Source organism: Camellia sinensis, chromosome 10 (assembly GCF_055761805.1).
Source record: "Camellia sinensis isolate YWXY chromosome 10, ASM5576180v1, whole genome shotgun sequence".
NCBI classification, from domain to species: Eukaryota; Viridiplantae; Streptophyta; class Magnoliopsida; order Ericales; family Theaceae; genus Camellia; species Camellia sinensis.
The window spans coordinates 72,049,269-72,069,251 of NC_138970.1; the positions used below are offsets into that span (position 1 = coordinate 72,049,269).

General features: G+C 37.0%; 1 protein-coding gene across 1 annotated transcript; it reads right to left on the minus strand.

Moving 5' to 3' along the window:
- Positions 1-1,548: 1,548 nt before the first annotated feature.
- LOC114257379 (UDP-glycosyltransferase 86A1) lies at positions 1,549-10,855 on the minus strand. Its single transcript, XM_028197141.2, has 2 exons — positions 10,146-10,855; positions 1,549-2,648 (listed from the first exon to the last, which is right to left on the minus strand). Exons 1-2 carry the CDS (start codon positions 10,702-10,704, stop codon positions 1,696-1,698), a joined length of 1,512 nt encoding a protein of 503 aa, XP_028052942.2. The 5' UTR covers positions 10,705-10,855; the 3' UTR covers positions 1,549-1,695.
- Between the last annotated feature and the right edge of the window lie 9,128 nt (positions 10,856-19,983).

The following is a 19,983-nucleotide window of genomic DNA, read 5'->3' on the forward strand; positions in this document are numbered from 1 at the left end:
TCATTAATTGTTGTCCCATGGCATTTACTAAACCATCCCATGGATTTGTTGGTTGAATAAATGGCACAGTGGACGGTCCAATTCCTTGGTTTTGTCCAATAATATGAACATATGGTTCTTGTCCAGAAGTACTGGTCTGTTCGACCATAGGTTCTGACAATATAGGAGTTTCCACAGGATGTGTTACTACATTATCCTCTGGATTTGGTATTTCTACCTCTCCTTCCACGCCTTCTTCGAAGCGTTCATTTTCTCCTTGTCGTCTTCTTCTAGCCATTTTTAATTAAGTCCCACCGGGCGTGCCAAAAATATATGTTGGCTTTTTGGCTTTTCGAAGGGTATTTTTGTGAATGTGAGCGTGCCAGCAAGGATCAATCAGTCCTTACAGAAGTTGTGATTGCCAACCAATTATCAGACGATTGTGTTTTAGTTCTTTTCAGCCTCAATGAATAGGACTTTTACTGGTGGCTTGATTTAGGAGAAGTTAATAGAAAATAACAGTAATATGAAGAACAATTGAAGTATTTCATAAAAATGAACACTTACAATGGTTCGAACTCAGCCTCAGAGAGGTTTACAACAGCAATCTACTTGAATCTACTTGAAGCTACTCCTATGAATCGAAGTGCAGTGCTGGTATTTAAAGTGCAGGTATTTAAAGAACAGGTATTTAAAGACTGGAAATGTAAATGACTGGAAAAGAAAATATATGAAGTAAATGACTGGTTTGTATGATCTGAGTCCGTCGTTTTTCTGGGGGCTGTCCTGCTATTTATACTCGTCAGTGATGACCTGCGAACTGCACTTCGAACCGTCGAACTGCTCCTCCATGATCGCTGATCATGCTCCCTTACAAGTAGCTCCATTACGCCATTACGCCATTACTGGCAGTTGAGCTTCCCTCTTGTACTTGGATTTGAATATGAGTAACCGTTGAAGACACGTCATCTAGCATCCCGTTATTTGATCTAGTGTTACTCAGATCTTGTGAGGACCAATATTTATTGCCACGTGTACGATCAGGATTAAAGGCTTGAATAACCTTCCTTTATTACCCTTACTATGCCACGTGTCGAACTGTAACTGGCTTTTATAAAATATGTAGCCAACAATTTGCAATATGAATTTTTTGATTATCGTTGTGAATCCGGAATGAGTCCCATAAAAGAGAATGTAGTGAAATACGAATAGTAGTATGGTGAAGAGCCATTCCCTAAAAGGATCAAAATTATGCTATAAGTGCAGCTTTCCTTCTTTTTTTTTTTCATCTTTTCTTTTGTCTAAAAAATATAGCCATAAGTGTTGATTTGCATACATCAAGGTAGCGTTTGGAATAATTTTCAAATCATGATTTTATTTTTAAATCATAATTTGAATAAAACATGTTAATCAAATATATGTTTAAAATATAATTCAAAATTACTTTCAAAACTCCTCACTTATCTTTTATTATTATTATTATTATTACATTCTCTCACATTCTCTTACATTTTATATATTCAAAAAAAAAAAAAAAATTACAAATCATCCTAAAACTGTTTTCAAAACTTATAACCAGACAAATTTTTTCTTTATCATAATTCAAAAACTTAAAATTTAAAATACAACTCCACACTTAAATTATTATTCTAAAACTAGTCAAACGGACCCCAAACTTTTTTTTTATTAAATTTTTTGACTAGATCACCGTGGAATCTATGCATGATTGGATGATGCATCCTCGTGTTGCCACGTGGCAATCCCATTTCTTTGGCTGACTTTGATCTTCAAATCCTCTATGAATTGATCGAAATTTCTTTGGGACGACCCATCAGAGGCCAATGCATCCTCTAGTACCTTCCTCATTTTCTTGATCTCCTTCCTTATCTGGTCCGATGTTTTTCCACACATCAGACGGTTAATCTTCTCCGCAACCTCCTCTCTTGTGATTGATCTTTCGTCACATAGATTAATCCCAACCTTCCAATCATCCACCACTAATTTTCGATTAGTGAATTGATCGGTCAACAAAGGAAAACAAATCAACGGAACACTACACCATACACTTTCTAATATCGAATTCCATCCACAGTGCGTTAAAAACCCTCCGATCGCTGAATGAGAGATCACATCAATCTGACAGCACCACGGCACGATCACTCCTCGGCCTTTGACATTTTCTTCAAATCCAACGGGTAAGAAATCAAGATCCTCGGAGCTCACGATATCAGGCCGAATCACCCAAACAAAACTCACCCCACTACGCAAAAGCCCATGAGCTATCTCCAAAATGTCATGCTTGCTAGTGTGAGCATAGCTACCAAATGAGATGTACAAAACTGACCCATGAGGCTTGGTGTCGAGCCAATGGGTGCAATCTGACTCGGACCACAGGCTCATAGCCACGGTGCTCTTGGTGAACCCAGTTGGGAAAATGGGCCCAATTGCATAAGTTGGCTTCTTCTGATTTAGGGCTGAGATTGTTTCTGGTTCAAGCCCTTGGATTGTGTTGCAGACAATCACATCTGCTCTCTTCGTGTCCTCAAATGCCTTGTAGATTATCCGGTGCACCACGGTCCCTATATCGGTGGCCTGAAGATATGACATCAGGTCCGTTGGTTTGATGGACCGCACTCCAGGTATGTAATCTATTGTGTCCTCACGCTTATCTGCTCAATTATAGAATTTAACCATATTATAACATGAATGAACTCACAATAATTATATTCTATTGTAATCTATTTTTTTGGATAAATTATAATGGCAATTGCTAAAAACTGGAATAAACTCACAATAATTATAAAGAGGTGGAGGTATAAGATTTAGTTGCATAATCTAATATATAAATTGCTTGTATTTCCATGATATTGTAATTCTTTTGTATTCATACTATTTTTTTTGCAATTCTTCCTAAATTACACTGGTAGTATATATACTTTCGTTTTTGTATTATTTTATCTGATAATTTTAATTGGTTCAATTTTAATCTTAAATTTATGATTAAACCACCTATTGTAACATTTTTTTTTTTTTCTGATTCATCCACCTTGCAAGGTTAATACTCTTAAATGATTGATGGCGAAGTAGTATGGTGAGAAAAGGGTAAAAAGAATCCCATATATGTATATTATGTGGGTGTTTGGAAAGTGAATTTTTTTGTAAGTTTTTTTAGCTATAGGATATTATTGGAGAATTTTTTTTGTGTTTGGGAAGATAGTTGAATTTTTTTGTAATTGAATGTGATGCTTGTGAGACAAAAAGTGAAATAATTATGGGGTTTAATGTGATATTTTGTTTGGATTTTTTTTTTATTTTGTAACAAATTTGTCTTTTAGTGAAAAAAAAATAAAAAAAAAACTCAAAAAATTTGTTTCCAAACAGGGCCGTATGACCTTGGGTTGCGTACACATCTGGATAAACACAATACGTATTCGAACAAGTTGGCCACCACTTTAAAATTTACAAGATGATTACATAGTGTAGGCAAATTTGTCCAGAACTGTTGATTTGGACCGGATAAGAGGAGACTGTTGATTTATATATGACCTTGTTTGAAGATACAATGCACTGGTCCTACTAGGTTTAATAAGTCATTATCCATTCAAATGGTTCCCTCAACTTATTAATAAAATTTTAACATATATCAAGGAAGGATTTGGGATGATGCTGTGCTTAAAAGGTGCAGGAGGCCGTTGTGCTATTTTATGGAGGTTTATCTTGAATCTCTTTTAATAATTTGAATTGTTTATATTATAGAGTTTGTTGAGTAGATAATTTATGTAAAAAATCAAATTGATTAGATATTCACAACTCTATAACAAAACACTTCTTTTTTTTTAAATATAATTTTGAATTTTGTTTTTTAAAAATTAGGATATAATCACAGGATTAAGAATATTCAATTAATTTGATTTTTTTTACATGGATAATATTCTTGATAAACTGTATAATATGAACGATTCAGATCATCCAAAAGAGACTCAGAATGATACTCTACAAAAAGAAACGGCATGTTGCTATACCTTCAATGCATAGTTGAGCCTTCGGTCCCGCAAGGAAACAATCTCAATTAATGCTAGTAATATTAAATTTTTTACCAAATAAATGACCAAATGTCTCCCATAATAAAAAAATTAGAACCTATAATATTTTCTCAAAAAAATCTCAATCATAATCATTACCAATAAAAATGTGCAACACAACGTAATTTTGTATCAATAAATTTCTAAACAACATTGAAATAAACCTATTTATAATTGAAATGTCAATAGAATTTTTGTGCCATGTGAAAAAATATGTTCAAAAATATCTTTAAATATCCTTATTTTGTAATTATTTAATTAGTAATTACTTTTAAATTTCAACATCAATAATCATAACTTCTAATACGACAATGCTACGTAGCTCAAATTTTGTGGCTCAAAAGTGATTTAAATGGCCAAAACGACGTTGTTTTGAGTACAAAACAACATAAAAATGGCCATTTGAGCTACTTTTGAGCCACAAAATTTGAGTTACAAGACATTTTCCCTTCTAATAATGGGTTTCCATGGGAGTACAAGATTTCGACATGAGTAACCAAATTTTTTATCAAATAAATGACCAAATGTCTTACATGAGTATAGATATGAGTATAGGTATGGGGTCCACACCTCACACGCATATAAGACATTTAATCATTTGTTTAATAAAAAATTTGGAGCCTACAACACTTTCCTTTCGACATTGATTCTTTTACAAATGAGTTATACTCTATGAAAGAGAGTTGTGCTCAATTTAAAAATATTTAATTAAATTGATAACTGAGATTAGTGTACTTGGTATTGTGTTGAGTATAAATTTATGTCGACAAGGAATTTTTCAATTTTTTATCAATGTGCAAAAAAAAAAAAGTTATATAATCCTCTTTTAGTCCATTTTTTTAGCAACAAAATTAGACATTTAGTAATGAATTATTATCTTTTTGGGATCAAGTTATTTTGTCTTTAAAAATACATTTATTAGCGATATTTTCAAAATTTTGTACTAAAAACTCATTTTTTAACTTTTTGAAATAACTTTTTACTGACTGTCCTTGCGACAACTTAAATTAGTCCCTAATGTTTTTTGCAATGAAAATTATATTTTTAGAGACAAAAAAAATTAGTCCCTAAAACTTTTATATATTATAGTGAATACATATAAATTGTCCCCTCTGGCCACGTTTGATTTGTGGATTAGAAAGTAGGATTACATTAAATAATCTCACATTTGGTTCAAAATTTCTAACTCAGGATAATTAATTGGGAAAATAACAATTCAATGTATACTTGTAAAAATAATTTCAAATCAATGGAAAACTATACAAATTTTAATTACTAAAATTATAAAACTTTTTCATGAAACAATAATTATTTTAAAAAGATTTAACCGATGTGTAATTTTTCCTAATTAATTCCTGGGGACTTTTATCCTACATGTGTCAGAGTGTTCTGTCTAGAGAGAGGGGGTGTGACAACTTGTTTTAGCATAACATTTTTGTGGTAAATTTTCAAAAGGATCTTGCTACATCCCCTAAAATTTTTCCCCCTAATCCCCCTAATTTCCATATCAAGTAAAAAAAAAAAAAAAAAAAAAAAAAAGCAAAAAGTTGCCCAAAATAGAAATTAGGAGGATTAGGGGGGAAAATTTTAGGGCTCTAAATCATTTTCCTTTTCAAAATTACCATCCCCAGAATAAGTTATTCTAAAATAACTACCTCATCTAATCTTTTTATTTTTGGTAAATCAAACATAATCTTTATAATACTTGTGTGTCACTATATCATTTGTCATATTTGTATCATGTCATCTTGAGTTCATATTAGAATTTTTCCAACACTTAGGAGCCGTTTGGTAACACTTACGTTTTCAATTTTCTGTTTATATTTACAAAAATTTAAAAAACTCAAATAAAAACTTATTTGGTAAATTTTTTTATTTGTAAATTAGTTGTCTCAATTTATAAATTTGGCCAAAAAATGAAAACATAAAAAATGTGTTTCCATTTTGAGTTTTCAGTTTTTTTTTTTTTTTTTACCACCCAACACTAGCCACCACCCGCCACCATTTTCCACCACCACCACCCACCTCCCACCACCACTCACCACCTACCTGCCACCACCAGCCACCCACTCGCCACCACCCACCTGCTACCCACTCGCCACCACCACCCACCATCCACCTGTCATCTACCCGTCACTACCATCCACCGCCCGCCACCACCACCCGTTACCTACTTGCCACCACCACTCACCACCCACCTGCCAATACCATCCACCACTAGCCACCTGTCACCCATCCGCCACCACCACCACCACCACCACCACCCACTCGCTACCATCTACCATCCGCCACCGTCACCCACCCACCCACCCACCACCACCACCACCACCAACACCCGCCTTCTACCCGCCACCACCCACTACCACCTGCCATCCGCCACCCACCTCCCACCACCACCCGCCACCACCATCCACTCACCCACCCACCCACCATCACCACCCACCACCACCCGTCATCCACCTACCACCACCACCACCCACCACTCGCCACCCCCACCACCACCACCACCACCATCCACTCGCTACCACTCACCGCCGTCACCCACCCACCACCCACCTGTTCGCCACCACTGGCCATCTGCTACCCACCTGCCACCACCACCCACCACCCGCCACCGTCACCCACCCACCACCACCACCACCCACCCGCGACCACGCACCACCACCAGCTACCCATCACCCACCGTCACCACTTTCCACAACCGTCTTTCGCCAGTACTTGCCACCACTTGCTATTTCTCACTCTTTTTTATATTTTTAAATTTTTTAAAACATTTTATCAATTACCAAACGCGTTTGTAGTTTATGATTTTCTAAAAATAAACAAAAATCAATTTATAAAATTTTTGTAAATATAAACTAAAGACGTAAACGTTACCAAACATAACTCTTTTTTGTTTTGTTTTTGTGTGTTATCATGTCAATCATTTTGAATTCATATACGTTCATATTGTGTTAACTTATCATGTCAAAAATAAATAAATAAAAATCACTCTTAGCTAAAAATATCTAGTCGATGAAAATATTAAATTTGTTTCCTCACAAATTAAATTTGATGATCTAATATCTATTAAATGAAATTATTCATAAAAATATTTAATTTCAACTCAGTTTCATTTATTTATTTTGAAAAACTAAATTCTATTTTTTGTTTGTTATCTTTGTTTACTAGATTAACTCCAAAATAATAAATGAAATCATCTCAAATAGAAAACAATATATATATATATATATATATATTAATTCCAAAATTCTATTTTTACATATTTTTTTAATTCAACATCTATGGAATTAGAATGGGGAAATTACACATCAGTAGAATTTTCATAAAATATTTAAAGATTAGTAAAAAAAATAAAAATAATTATGAATATAATTATTAATGTTTATAAATTTTACCATTAATTTTTTTTTTTTAAATACACTAAGTTGTAATTCTCACGGTTAGGTAAAAGGATTTAAAATGTCTCTTACTAAAATTAACATTAAAATGTAATTAATTTTTCATTAATCGAGTTACTCATGTCAATTTCATATTATGTGGATTTGAAATTGACCATTACGTGTTTATTTATCATGTTATAATGTTGTGTACCATAATCTAATTATGTCAAAAAACAATCAATCCTTAACATACAAACTCCATATAAAATACATTAGTCATGTTAATATATCGTATTGAAAATTTTCACCCTAACTACATATGCAGGTGCATATGCATATGCTTCCACACAAGCAGTAGCAACTCAAAGATTTTTAAGGCTTCAAACTAAACGCCAAAATAAGATCTTATTGGATCTGAGGCTATACGAGTCCGGATTCTCGGCCGCCCTTTCCGGCGGCCGTTCCATCAGCCCCCAAAACGACGTCGTTTTGGGGGTTTTTTGATTTTTTTTTTTTTTTTCTTTCTTCTTCTTCGTTTTTTTGACAGAACCAGAGGGAGGGGAGGGGAGGGGAGGGGAGGGGAGGGGAGGGAGAGAGAGAGAGGGAGGGAAGGGGAAGGAGAGAGAGGAAGGGAGAAGAAGAGGGAGCACCGGACTGGAGGGGGCCTAAATCACCGGGGGAGGAGGAGGAGGAGGCGGAGGCGGGCCGGACGCGGAGGCGACGGCAGATCGGGCGACGATCGGACGGCTGGCGAGCTCGACGACCTGCGACGGCGAGCTCGACGACCTGCGACGGCGAGCTCGACGACCTGCGACGGCGAATCCAGACCCCTCCCCTCCCCTTCGGCGAGCTCCCCTCCCCTCCCCTCTGCTGCTCTGGTTCTGCGAAAAAAAAAAAAAAAAAAACGAAAAAACCCCCCAAAACGACGTCGTTTTGGGGGGGCTGCTGGAACTGCCGCCCAAAAGGGCGGCCGAGGATCCAAATTCGAGGCTATACCCGTTCTTTGCACGACATGTATCTTAAGTTAATGATAATACTAATATGAGAGTTATTGTGGAGCGGATGTTAAGATTTAAATCTAATCTTATTAATAAATTTTATACAAAATATTAAATATCAACATATTTTAAAGTTAAAATATCTTATGAGGAGCACGTATTCATTGCCCGTCAACGTCACAAATCAATTTAAGTTATTCATTTATATAAAGTGCATGGCACACATATAAATGAATGGCTTGGATTGATTTGTGATAATGCTACATGAGGCATGGAATCATTTTTCTTTTATGAGAGCTATTGTAGAGCTGATGTTACAGTTCAAATCTAATCACTATTAATAAATTTTATACAAGATATTAAATGGAAAAGGTTTGACATCTCAAAAAGGTTTCATAATTGTAATTATAATAATGTGGCATGATATGTGTCAATTCTTATTTTGTTACACAATCAATGATATGAGGCCTAACTTTCTTGCTATATCATTGTGAGTGAATAAAAGTGTGAGTCTTTAATATTGCTCATATTAAATATCAACATATTTTAAAGTTAAAATATCTTTTTTTTATTCTTATTTTTCAATTTCATGCATAGCATGGGTGGGTTATCAAACTCAAACGACTTTTAAATGAGCAGAGTTCAATTCGTTTGCAGCCTTACGTCCTACCTGAGAGCAGTGACAGAGTCAGGATTTTAATTCATGAGGCCACCATTAATCCTTAGCGATATCAATTAAAAAAGTTAACCAAATTCAATTTTCATAATTAGTAATAGAATGATAAAAAATTAACGTGATATCAAAATTATGTGTCTTAGATATGTTTTAATTAATTGATACTTTTTTTATTTGCTATTTTAGTTACTAAATATGATAATAATCATAATTTAAAATGTAATAACATGCATAGAAAAAAAGGAAAAAAAAAAAAGATATATGTAGAGAAAAACAATAGAGAAATGATAGAGATGAAAATAATTATAGGAGAATATTTTGATAAAATTAAACATTTATAATGATAAATTATAAGAAATTTATTAAAAAGAAAGATGATATATATATATATATATATATATATTGAAACATATTTAAAATTAAAAGGAAGTTAAGTGCTAGTTTGGCTAACATTTTGGAATTAAAAAAAAAGTACAAAATAAGCTATATAAGTTTATAAGATAAAATATCACTTTTTACTTATAATCATCACACTTTTTCTCTCACAAAAGTAAAAAAAATCTCAAAATAAAAATTAAACGAGGCTAAAAAAGTCAGAGACTAAAAAAATTAAGGGCAAATTACATATACACCCCTCCAGGTTTGACAAAATTACAGATACCCCCCTGAGGTTTGAGAAATTACGAATTCCCCCCTGAATGCTATATTTGCATAAGAAATTAGGGGGTAATTTGTTATGAAATATAAACCTCAGGGGGTAAATTGTTATGAAAATACAAACCTCAGGGGGCGGGATGTAATTTCCGAAACCTCAGGGAGGTATCTGTAATTTAACCAAACCTGGAGGGGTGTATATGTAATTTGCCCAAAAATTAATTATATTAACCAATGTCAAACGATCCTAAATGAATTTTTTTTTTTACAATTAGAGATAAAAGTGTAATTTTCACCCAGACCCTATGTAGCTCCATCCTAGCCTGAGAGGGTTACAAAGCTAATGGTTAAGAGAGAGAGAGAGAGCACATACCATGAGAAGCAAAATGACCATTCTTTCTAAGCAGGTCCAAGTGATAGTACAAAGTCAAGACCAAAGCTGGTTCAGTCCAGAATGAAACATGAACTAGGTTATACTTCTTCGCAATCACCGACGGCCAAACAAAGAAAGTGTCGGCGATCAAACAAGTTACCGGACACTCCGACTCCAACTCCGACCGAACTATCTTTCCGACAAGTTCGTCCACGTGGGCCGAAAAAACATGCAGTAGACACTCCATGAACTGGTCGTGATTCAGAGACCGGTCAAAACCCAGCGGAAGACCGTCGCAGACCGTTGCGTATCGGATGTCAAGGCCGGAATTACGTGCTCCGGCGAAGAAATCACCGCCGTCTACGGCGGTGGAGGATGGTGGTGGTGGTGGTGGGTTGGATTTGGATATTTGGTGGTGGATGGGTTGAGTGTTGATGAAAGTGATGGTGACGCCTTTTGATGCGAGCTTGATGGCTAGGTGGACGGTGGGGATTATATGGCCTTGGAGAGGGTATGCAATCATGATAGCATGAAGCTTTTTGTGATCCTTATCAGCCATTGTATTTGTTTGTGTGTGTGTGTGTGTGATGAGAGAGGAGAGAGAGAGAATATGTGAAGTTGTCTATGCTCTACACAAGTCATTTTATAGAAGCAACTTGTAAATCTACCACCCATAAATGGGAAAGCATGGTGTGTAAATCCACCACCCATAAATGGGAAATACCATATGTGCCTTATTATAAATTAGTTTAATTTCATCACAAAAATTTGTTTATAAATTAGTTTAATTTTATCATAAAATTTTATAATATTAATTATAAAATACGTAATCTCATCACAAATTAGTATAATAAAAAAATATCAGAATAAAGTCATAAATTTTTGTAACATTAATTGTAAAATTTTTGTATGAGTGAATTTCTGACCACACTACCAACTCAGTATTCAACTGCAGAGCACTGACAGAATAGATGGCACCTGAGTGACCTACAACAGAAAGAAGAGATTCTGGCAGAATAGATGGCGCCTGAGTGACCTACAACAGAAAGAAGAGATTACGACAGTGGTTTGTCCACCCGGAGGCACTCCGATGATCAAGTCAGTTATCTTTCAAAAAGATAGATCAAGTGCTTAACTCACTATTCTGAATATAAATTGCGTACCTTAGACTCATGGGGGTGCCTCTCTTTTATAGTCAACACAATCTTAATCCCAATAGAAGCCTCGCTTCAATGGACTTTTGCTCAGTGCTTATCTTGGACTCTCCAATAAATAAAGATAAACTCCCTAAGAGTTTTATCTTTATCCAAGCTGAAATCCTTCCTCATTTTAGGACTCTTGTCCATAATTTGCTTATCCCAGAGTCCGATATCTTTGGAGATAACCTCGGCATAGCCCAAATCACCTTGGCGTCACGACCAAGACACGTGGCACCCTGGCTGACACGCTGGCGTCACCTTGGCCACGTGTTGGTACTTAGAAAATATATCTCCACAATTTTAAACATTTTATTATTTATTATATTAATTTGTAATGAAATTATGCATTTTCTAACTGATGTTACAAAATTTGTGATAAAATTATATTAATTTATAATAGGATGCATGTAGTGTACACTCCTATAGGCTTCCCTCCATAAATATTCTAGAAGACGAGAATAATTGGATTTTGTTAGAAATAAATAAATAAATTACGCTATAACTCTATCAGGTTTGAAGAAAATACACTACATGTTATTTTATAAATTAATTTTTTTAGTTATTTTTTTACTTTTAAAAAGAAATATAAAGCAGAAAAAAGAGCTGGTTTTTTTATAGTATTTTTTTGACTTTTTAATTAAAATTTCATGTTGTCAAAATAGGCCTAAGTTGAGGTTTCAGATTTAACTTTATTTGTGATTATTTATTTATTTATTTATTTTGAGGTGAAAAATAAATTATGTGTTTAGAAAATATATATATTTTTTAGTTTTATGAAAATATGTGAATAATTGAGGTGTATGACTTTTTCTTTATTGACTTTTGTAATGATTTTGTTTTTTTATCTTTTATTTTTTTGCGTCAACTTGTCAAATAATCCTTAAAAAAATTTCACAATTTTAACATAAATATACTGACTTCTCTTATAATAATTTTTTTTTTTAAAAAAAAAACTAGAACTAACATAGATGTATGAAGATATAAAAATAAATAAAATAAAATATACATTTCAAAAAAAATATAACAATATCATTTTCTCACCAATATAACTAACAAATTTGTTATTAAAATGGGATAAGTGTTACTTTAATTAGAAAGACTAATATAATAAAGTCAAACTTGTGTGACTTATTATATTTTCTTCAAATTTAACAACAACAACAAAAAAAAAAAATAAAAATAAAAAAAAATAAAATAAAATAAATCTAGAACTAACATAGATGTGTGAAGATATAAAATAAATAAAATAAAATATACATTTCGAAAAGATATAACAATTTCATTTTCTCGCTAATATAACTAACAAATTTATTATTAAAATGGGATAAGTGTTCCTTTAATTAGAAAGGCTAATATAATAAAGTCAAACTTGTGTAACTTATTATATTTTCTTTAAATCTAAAAAGAGATTTATCTAATTTTCTTTTTTTTAAAATTATATGTATAGCTGAATACATTTCATTATTTTTGTTTTTTAATAATATTACAAATATTATACATGTGTATCATAGAAAGAAAATTATTCAATTGAAAAGACAACATTCGACATGTCTCTCCACTATATCTATCAATCAATGTCCACTGGGTATGGAATAATTGTCACCATAAAAATTTTATTATCTCATATAGTATGATTGTATTAATTTAAAAGGTTGCAACATTTATTAATATAATATGTAATATATGACATATTAAATGATAAATATTTTATGACATATATATCATTTAGATAGAGACTGAAAAAAATATAATATTATATGATACAAAAATATCATATGATTGTATTATTTGGTACAAAATTTCTACACAATAAAAATATTAAATTTATTTATTTAGTTTTTATGTGGTTAATTAAATAGTGGCTGAAAAAAATAAAAATAAAAATCAAATGAAATTGTGGGTTATAATTTAGATAGAGACTTCGTTTGTGAGAGTGCCGGAAATCATTGTTGTACTATATAAAGAGATAATTATTAAAAGGTTTAGTATAAGCAGAGTATAAGAAATTAGATATACTGGATATTTAGTTTTTTTGGTGAGAGATTCATCTTTTGTGAAATAATTTAGTGAGAAATCTTTTATATTGTTTTTAGAAAATATTTTACTTTCAATTTTACCCCTTAATTTATATATTCACTTTTTTTATCTGATGATTTTTTGTTACTATCTATTCAAATTCATATCTATTTGTTTAAAAAAAAAAAAAATCAATTTATTCAATTTTTTTTATTTGTTCAAATTTTTTTGACTATGTGTTCATATTTTTTTTTGACTATTTGTTCAAATTTATATTTGCCTGTTCAAATTTTTTTGATTATCTATTCAATTTTTTCCCTTTATTTGTAATAATATCTATTCAAATTTTATTATCTGTTCAATTTTAATCTCTTATCTGTTGAAATATCTATTTAAATTTTATTATTTGTTTAATTTTAACAAATTTTATCTGTTGAAATTTAAGTCTGTTTATATGTTTAAACTCTATTTGTTTATATATATATATATATATATATATATATATATATTTTCAACCCGTTTCATCATCATCATCATCATCATCATCATCATCATCAACAATAACAATAAAAAATCTAAGCATTTTCAAAATAAATAAATAAATAAGAACAACAACAGAAGATTACCCTAATCTCCTATGCAACAAAATAGAATTACTCAGATCACTCGATCTCCTGTCACAGAATCGAAAACAACTAAATCCACAACACAAATTCAGAGCCAAAAAGCCCTAAATCGATAAGCCCCAAACCTTAGATCTCATCAATTTAACCCAAAAGAGATATATATATATATATATATAAAATAAACCAGAATCAATTTCTTCAAATCTAGTTCAAATTCAATACACACGACTCATAAACACCAATAACATACTAGTAATGCTAGAGATCCCAAAATTTTTACCAAATCATATATATACCTGTGGTGAAATGGCTCATATGTATGGATCTGTGTTTCATATATCTGTATTGATGATGTTGTTGATCTAAGGGAGGACGAGTTAGGTTGACCCACACCTCCAACGCCTTTTATCGGTCTCGGAGCTCGCTGGTGGTGCCGGCAAAAAGGTCCAACGAGGAATGGGAGTCCCCTAGCGGACCCTTCGACGATCAAGTTAGAACAAAAGGGATTGATTGTGTAGAGAGAGAGAGAGAGAGAGAGAGAGAGAGAAAGAGAGAGAGAAGAAGAAGAAGAAGAAGAAGAAGAAGAATGATGAACTTAACCTTTGACGTGTCTTGGAAACTTTCTTATATCCTTTGTCTATTATTTTCTTGTCCACTCCAACCTGTTGTGTTGGCCGAAAGTCTATACTCTAGCTTGCATTGTTCACTGTGAGGCTGCTTGTTCCGACGTAAAGGGGTTGTTGCATTTAATGCTGTGGGAGCCTCATTAATGACTGATGTGTGGTGCAATAACTCTGCAGGATCTTTGTTTGCTTACGTGGCTGGTTCCTTGCTTGACAAGTGTTTAGATGCCATTGGTTCCTGGTTCAACATTGGGTTCTCAAGGGTGCTGGGCTTTAGTAATTGAACTGTGAATTGGGCTCTAAGTTGTGGGCCAGAACCTTTTGTAGGCCCACCGATGTTAGTAGTCCCTCATTCCCAAGTGCAGCTTTAGTCCAACGAAGAGAATAAGAAGAAAAATGGTAAGTGTCGTTTCAAGACAAGGGGGATGATCGACCGTGGAGGTGGCCGAGCGAAAGGAACGACCGAGAGGAGGGCCGACCGTGAAGGGGGTCGAGCAAAAAGATCGATCGAAAGGAGGGCTGACCGCAAGGGGGATCTGAGCCAGAAGACCGATTGTGAGGAGGACCGACCACGAAGAGGGCTGAGCTAGAAGATCGACCGAGATGAGGGTCGACCGCAAAGGAGAAGGGCCGAGTAAGAAGACTGATCGTGAAGAGGACCCATCGCGAAGAGGGCCGAGCGAGAAGATCGACTGAGAGGAGGGCCGACTACGAAGGGGACCGAGCGAGAAGATCGACCAAGAGGAGGGCCGACCGCCGGGGGGGCCAAGCGAAAAGACCGACCGTGAAAAGGACCGACTGCGAAGGGGGCCGAGCGATAAGATCGACCGAGAGGAGGGCCGACCGCGAAGGGGACCAAGCGAGAAGATCGACCGAGAGGAGGGTCAATCGTGAGGGGGGACCGAAAGAGAAGATCGACTGAGAGGAGGGCCGACCGCGAAGGGGGTCGAGCGAGAGGTGGTGGCGGCGCGTAGGGCTCGAGTAGCAATAAAGCAAGTGATGATGTGAAGTGGAATAGACAGGGAAGGAAAAAGGGTGATGAATCGTGGTTGTACACGTGGGATGATCTAAACTAATGGTAAGAGAGGTGATGCGTTAGTAGGAAGCGAAAGGTTAGGGTTAGGATAGGATGTGGAAAAGGCGGGGCTGTAACTTTTGAAAATTTCAAACTGGCAAAATTTAACCTTGATCCTCGGAAAATAAGCAAACCGTGGGCATTTGGAGTTATCCGTTTTACATACCTCATTGCGAGAAACTAACACATCCCAGACCTGACCTCGTTCGTTTCGTGTGACACTCCCCTCTAACAGTTTGCGAACTTCTTCACGCCTGCGACAGAAGCAATATACAAAAACATAAAAGAGATGGCTCGAGACGAAACGCCAGCCATAAGGTTAGAGGCGCTAGGTGAGGATAATGCGGTGGAGTTGGCGTAGCAATAGAGGACGGTGAGGCAGGAGAAAAAAGGGGCGGAACAGGCGGCGCGACTTCATCCGTCCACAATGATCGTGGCGGCGAGACCGATCAGCCAAGTGGGACCTGATCACTGGCCCACCAAGGCTAACAAGTCGACGTTTACGACAGAGGAGTTGGAGAAGGTGCGTAAGAAATACCAGGTTCCAACAGAGATAGAGTTGAAGTTGCCGATGTTGAAGGAGAGGGCGTCAGATACACGTCCAATGGAGTTTACACTATATGAGGAGGCATCGCGGAGGGGTCTGCGGTTGCCACTCCCACAAATAGTGGTAGACGTGTTGAACCGGTTGGAAGTGGCGCCAGGTCAACTTATGCCCAATGCGTAGAAAATATTATTGGCCTGCACGATCGTATGGCCACAGGCGACCGGGGGAGCAACAATGACAGTGGATGAGTTCTTTTCTTGTTTATATGGCCTCTAGTCAACAAGAAACAAGGGTAACCTTGTAGACGGTGGCAGGTAGAGGATTAGTGGCGGGTTTGCCATCGTTGGTGAAGGGGTGGAGACCAAGGTAGTTTTATGTATCGGTGAATGGCGGTAGGGGGATGCGTACAATGTGGAAAATTCCCATTAAGTTGGTGGAGCCAAGGTTGGAGGCAGAAACAGAGAATAGGGTTAAACAAGTGAAAGAGTGGAGTGAGAAGGAGGGCGTAAAGTGGGATGACCTGATCCAGCTTTCAACCTTGTTTGCCTTGAATCTGGGGCCACAGCCGACCGAGGAGGACCCTGCACCAGAAGAGTTGGAGGTGAGGAGGAAGATGTAGGAAGTAGAAGACGAAAGGACGTTTGCCAAGGCAAATAAGTACAAAGAATCACAATTAGGCCATGCACCTAAGCTGGTCGTGAAGGAGCGAGTCTGACCATGCCCTAAGCCTCTAAGAGTCAAGGATTTGGCCGATTTTGCACCACTGCCACCGCCAGTGGATTTGCTAAAGGAGAGGAGCAAAAAGGAGGTGGAGGTGATGTTGAAAAAAAAGAAGAAAATGAGGGCGGCTGCGGAGGAGAGTGAGGGAGGGCCAGTGTTGAAAAAGTGAAGAAGGGGATGGTGGAGGTATCCTCAGAAGTAGAGGTGGGGGAGACCAGGGGGGTGGAAGAGGCCAAGTGCCCAAGTGCCAAGTGGTGAGTGGAACAGCTGAACCAGAGCAGTTGGCAGGAGGTGAGCGGTTAGAAGACCAATCGTCCAAGATTGTGCCTGTAAAAGAAGTGTACCCAAGTCCAGGGGTAGGGAGGAGGCGAGCGACCAGAGTAGAGACGAGCGCCGTGTTGAAGACCGCCACGCATCATGTTTGTGCGATGGCCAATCGTTTGGCTAAAGAAGGGAGGAAACCAGGGTCACTGTAGATCTTTTTCTGGGCGTAGTGGAGGATGCGGTCGCACGATCGGTCGCACAATTTACAGTGGCCGACCTCCTGAGAGGGCTTTGCTCAACACAGATGGAAGTGATAACCTTGGTGGCGGCCTTGTTGATTAAGGCGGTGCAGGCGAAGATGGAGACAGAGCCGCTGAAGGCCGAGCTGGAAGGAGTGAAGGCACAATTACAAAACTAACGGGTGGAGACGGCGGGCTAGAGAAAAGCTACGCGGAGTGCCTGTACAAAGAGCGAAAAAGATAGAAGTATTGGCGGTGGTGTAGAGCTACTTGGCAGAACGCGCTGCCTCTGAGCTCGCCGTCGCCAAATATGAACTGGAAATGGTGCGGCACAAGGCGGTATCGCTGGAGTTTGAGCTGGTAGGTGAGCGGAGGAAGGTAGACAAAGTCCAAGAAGCCTACAATACTGCTAAGGAAAGGTTGAAAGAGGCCTTCTCCAACAATGAAGATTTGCACGACCAGGCCGTAAAAAACAAAGAAGAAGTGGATGGGCACATCGCGGAGTTGGAGAGGACGTTGGGAGATGAGAGGGGAAAAATGGCCTTTGAAACGGCGGCTTACCCAGACTTGTGCGTGGCGGCAGTGGAGTAGTTTAAGGGGTCTACTGAATTCCAGATGGCCATCGACACAGCAGTCGCGAGGAGTTTGGCCAAGGAGGGTAAAGGGGGTGCTGGGCCATCAAGAGTGGTCGCTGCTGATAGGAGCAAAGAAGAAGGAATTCAAAGTTTTCAGCGGTCAGACTTCTATAAGCACGAAATGAGCCAGTACCGGGACATCGGCTAGATAAGCTTCAAATATAAGGCACAAGAGCTGTTCCCAGATGTAGACTTCAGTCTGGTGAAAGTAGGAGAGGACGATGTCGCCCAGACTCCCTTAGATGAGGGGGTGGAAGAGGAAGATATGATGGCTGGGTGTTTTTCCTGTGTTTTTGTTGTTGTTGTTGTTGTTGTTGTTTTTTTTTTTTTTTTTTTTTTTTTTTTTTTTTTTTGTAATGAAGTGAATGTAATGAACTGAATGTGATTTCTGTAATAAAGTGTATGATGGAGCAAGTTGTTAATAAATAAAGGTACCAATCCTGTGATGGTTTGTTGTTGTTTTTTTTTTTTTTTTTTTTTGAATGGTAAATAGGGGTGGTTTGGGATGATCTAAATAAGTGCACTTTTTGACTTTTTATGAAATATAGGTTGGGTATGGATTGGGTTTGAAGTGATGTGTTAGAGAGGTGATGTGACTTAAATAAGATGATTTGACTTAAATAGAATAGTGACTTAATAAAGTGTATTAATGGTAAAATTGGATAAGCAATCTAACTTGTATGAATGGTAATATTGGATAAGTAATCTAACTTAGGTAAAAATGACCTGGGATAAGAATGAACTTAGATTTAACTAAGTAGTGGCACTATGAACAACTCAGTGTGGCGGGGTTCTCACGTTCAGTTTGGGTGAGACTTGGAGGGCTCAGTCTGGCTGAGACTAGGTTGAACTCAATTTGGCTGAGCTTTTCATGCTCAATCTGACTGAGACTAGGTTTAACTCAGTCTGGCTGAGCTCTTCATGCTCAGTCTGGCTGAGGCTTGGAGGTCTCAGTCTGGCTAAGCTCTTCATGCTCAGTCTGGCTGAGACTAGGTTTAACTCAGTCTGGCTGAGATCTTCATGCTCAGTCTGGCTGAAGCTTGGAGGGCTCAGTCGAGCTGAGGCTTGGCTTAACTCAGTCTGGTTGAGGCTTGAAGGGCTCAGTTGGGCTGAGGCTTGGCTTAACTCAGTCTGGCAAGGCTTTTCATGCTCAGTCTGGCTGAGGCTCTGCTTAACTCAGTCTAGTTGAGCTCTACATGCTCAGTCTGGCTGAGACTCGGAGAGCTCAGTCTGGCTGAGACTAGGCCTAAAACTTATCATTGAAGCACAACACAGATAATGGAGATGTGAAATTGTTGTCATTAAGGCATAGTCTGTCGATCACAAATTTACACCATGTATGGAAAGGGCAAAAATGAACAAGTCAAAATAGAACATACAACAAATAAATGATACAAAAGTAGGAGACGCTATTTTATTGGAAATAATGTTTCAAATGCTCAGCATTCCATGGATGGGGGAGGTCTCTGCCTTTTATATCTTGGAGACGGTAAGTACCCGGGCGGGGTCTGGCCTTGACAACGTAAAGTCCTTCTCATTTGGCTGCTAGCTTGCCCTTGGTCAGATTTTTAGTGGCAAGGGTTACTTCGCGCAAGACGAGGTCTCTCACTGTGAACTCTCGAGGTCGGACTCGACGGTTATAATGTGTTCTCATTTTCTACTAATATGATGCCCGCCTGACAGTAGTTGCCTCTCGAAGCTCTTCAACTAGGTTTAGATCAGCCCGACGCAACTCTTCCTTTAGTTCTAGATTCAAATGTAGAACTCGAGGGGTCGGCAGGCCGATTTCCACTAGGATGACCGCCTCGGCTTTTTTTGAATGGTAAATTGTTAATAAAGTGTATGAATGGTAAAATTGGATAAACAATCTAACTTGTATGAATGGTAAAATTGG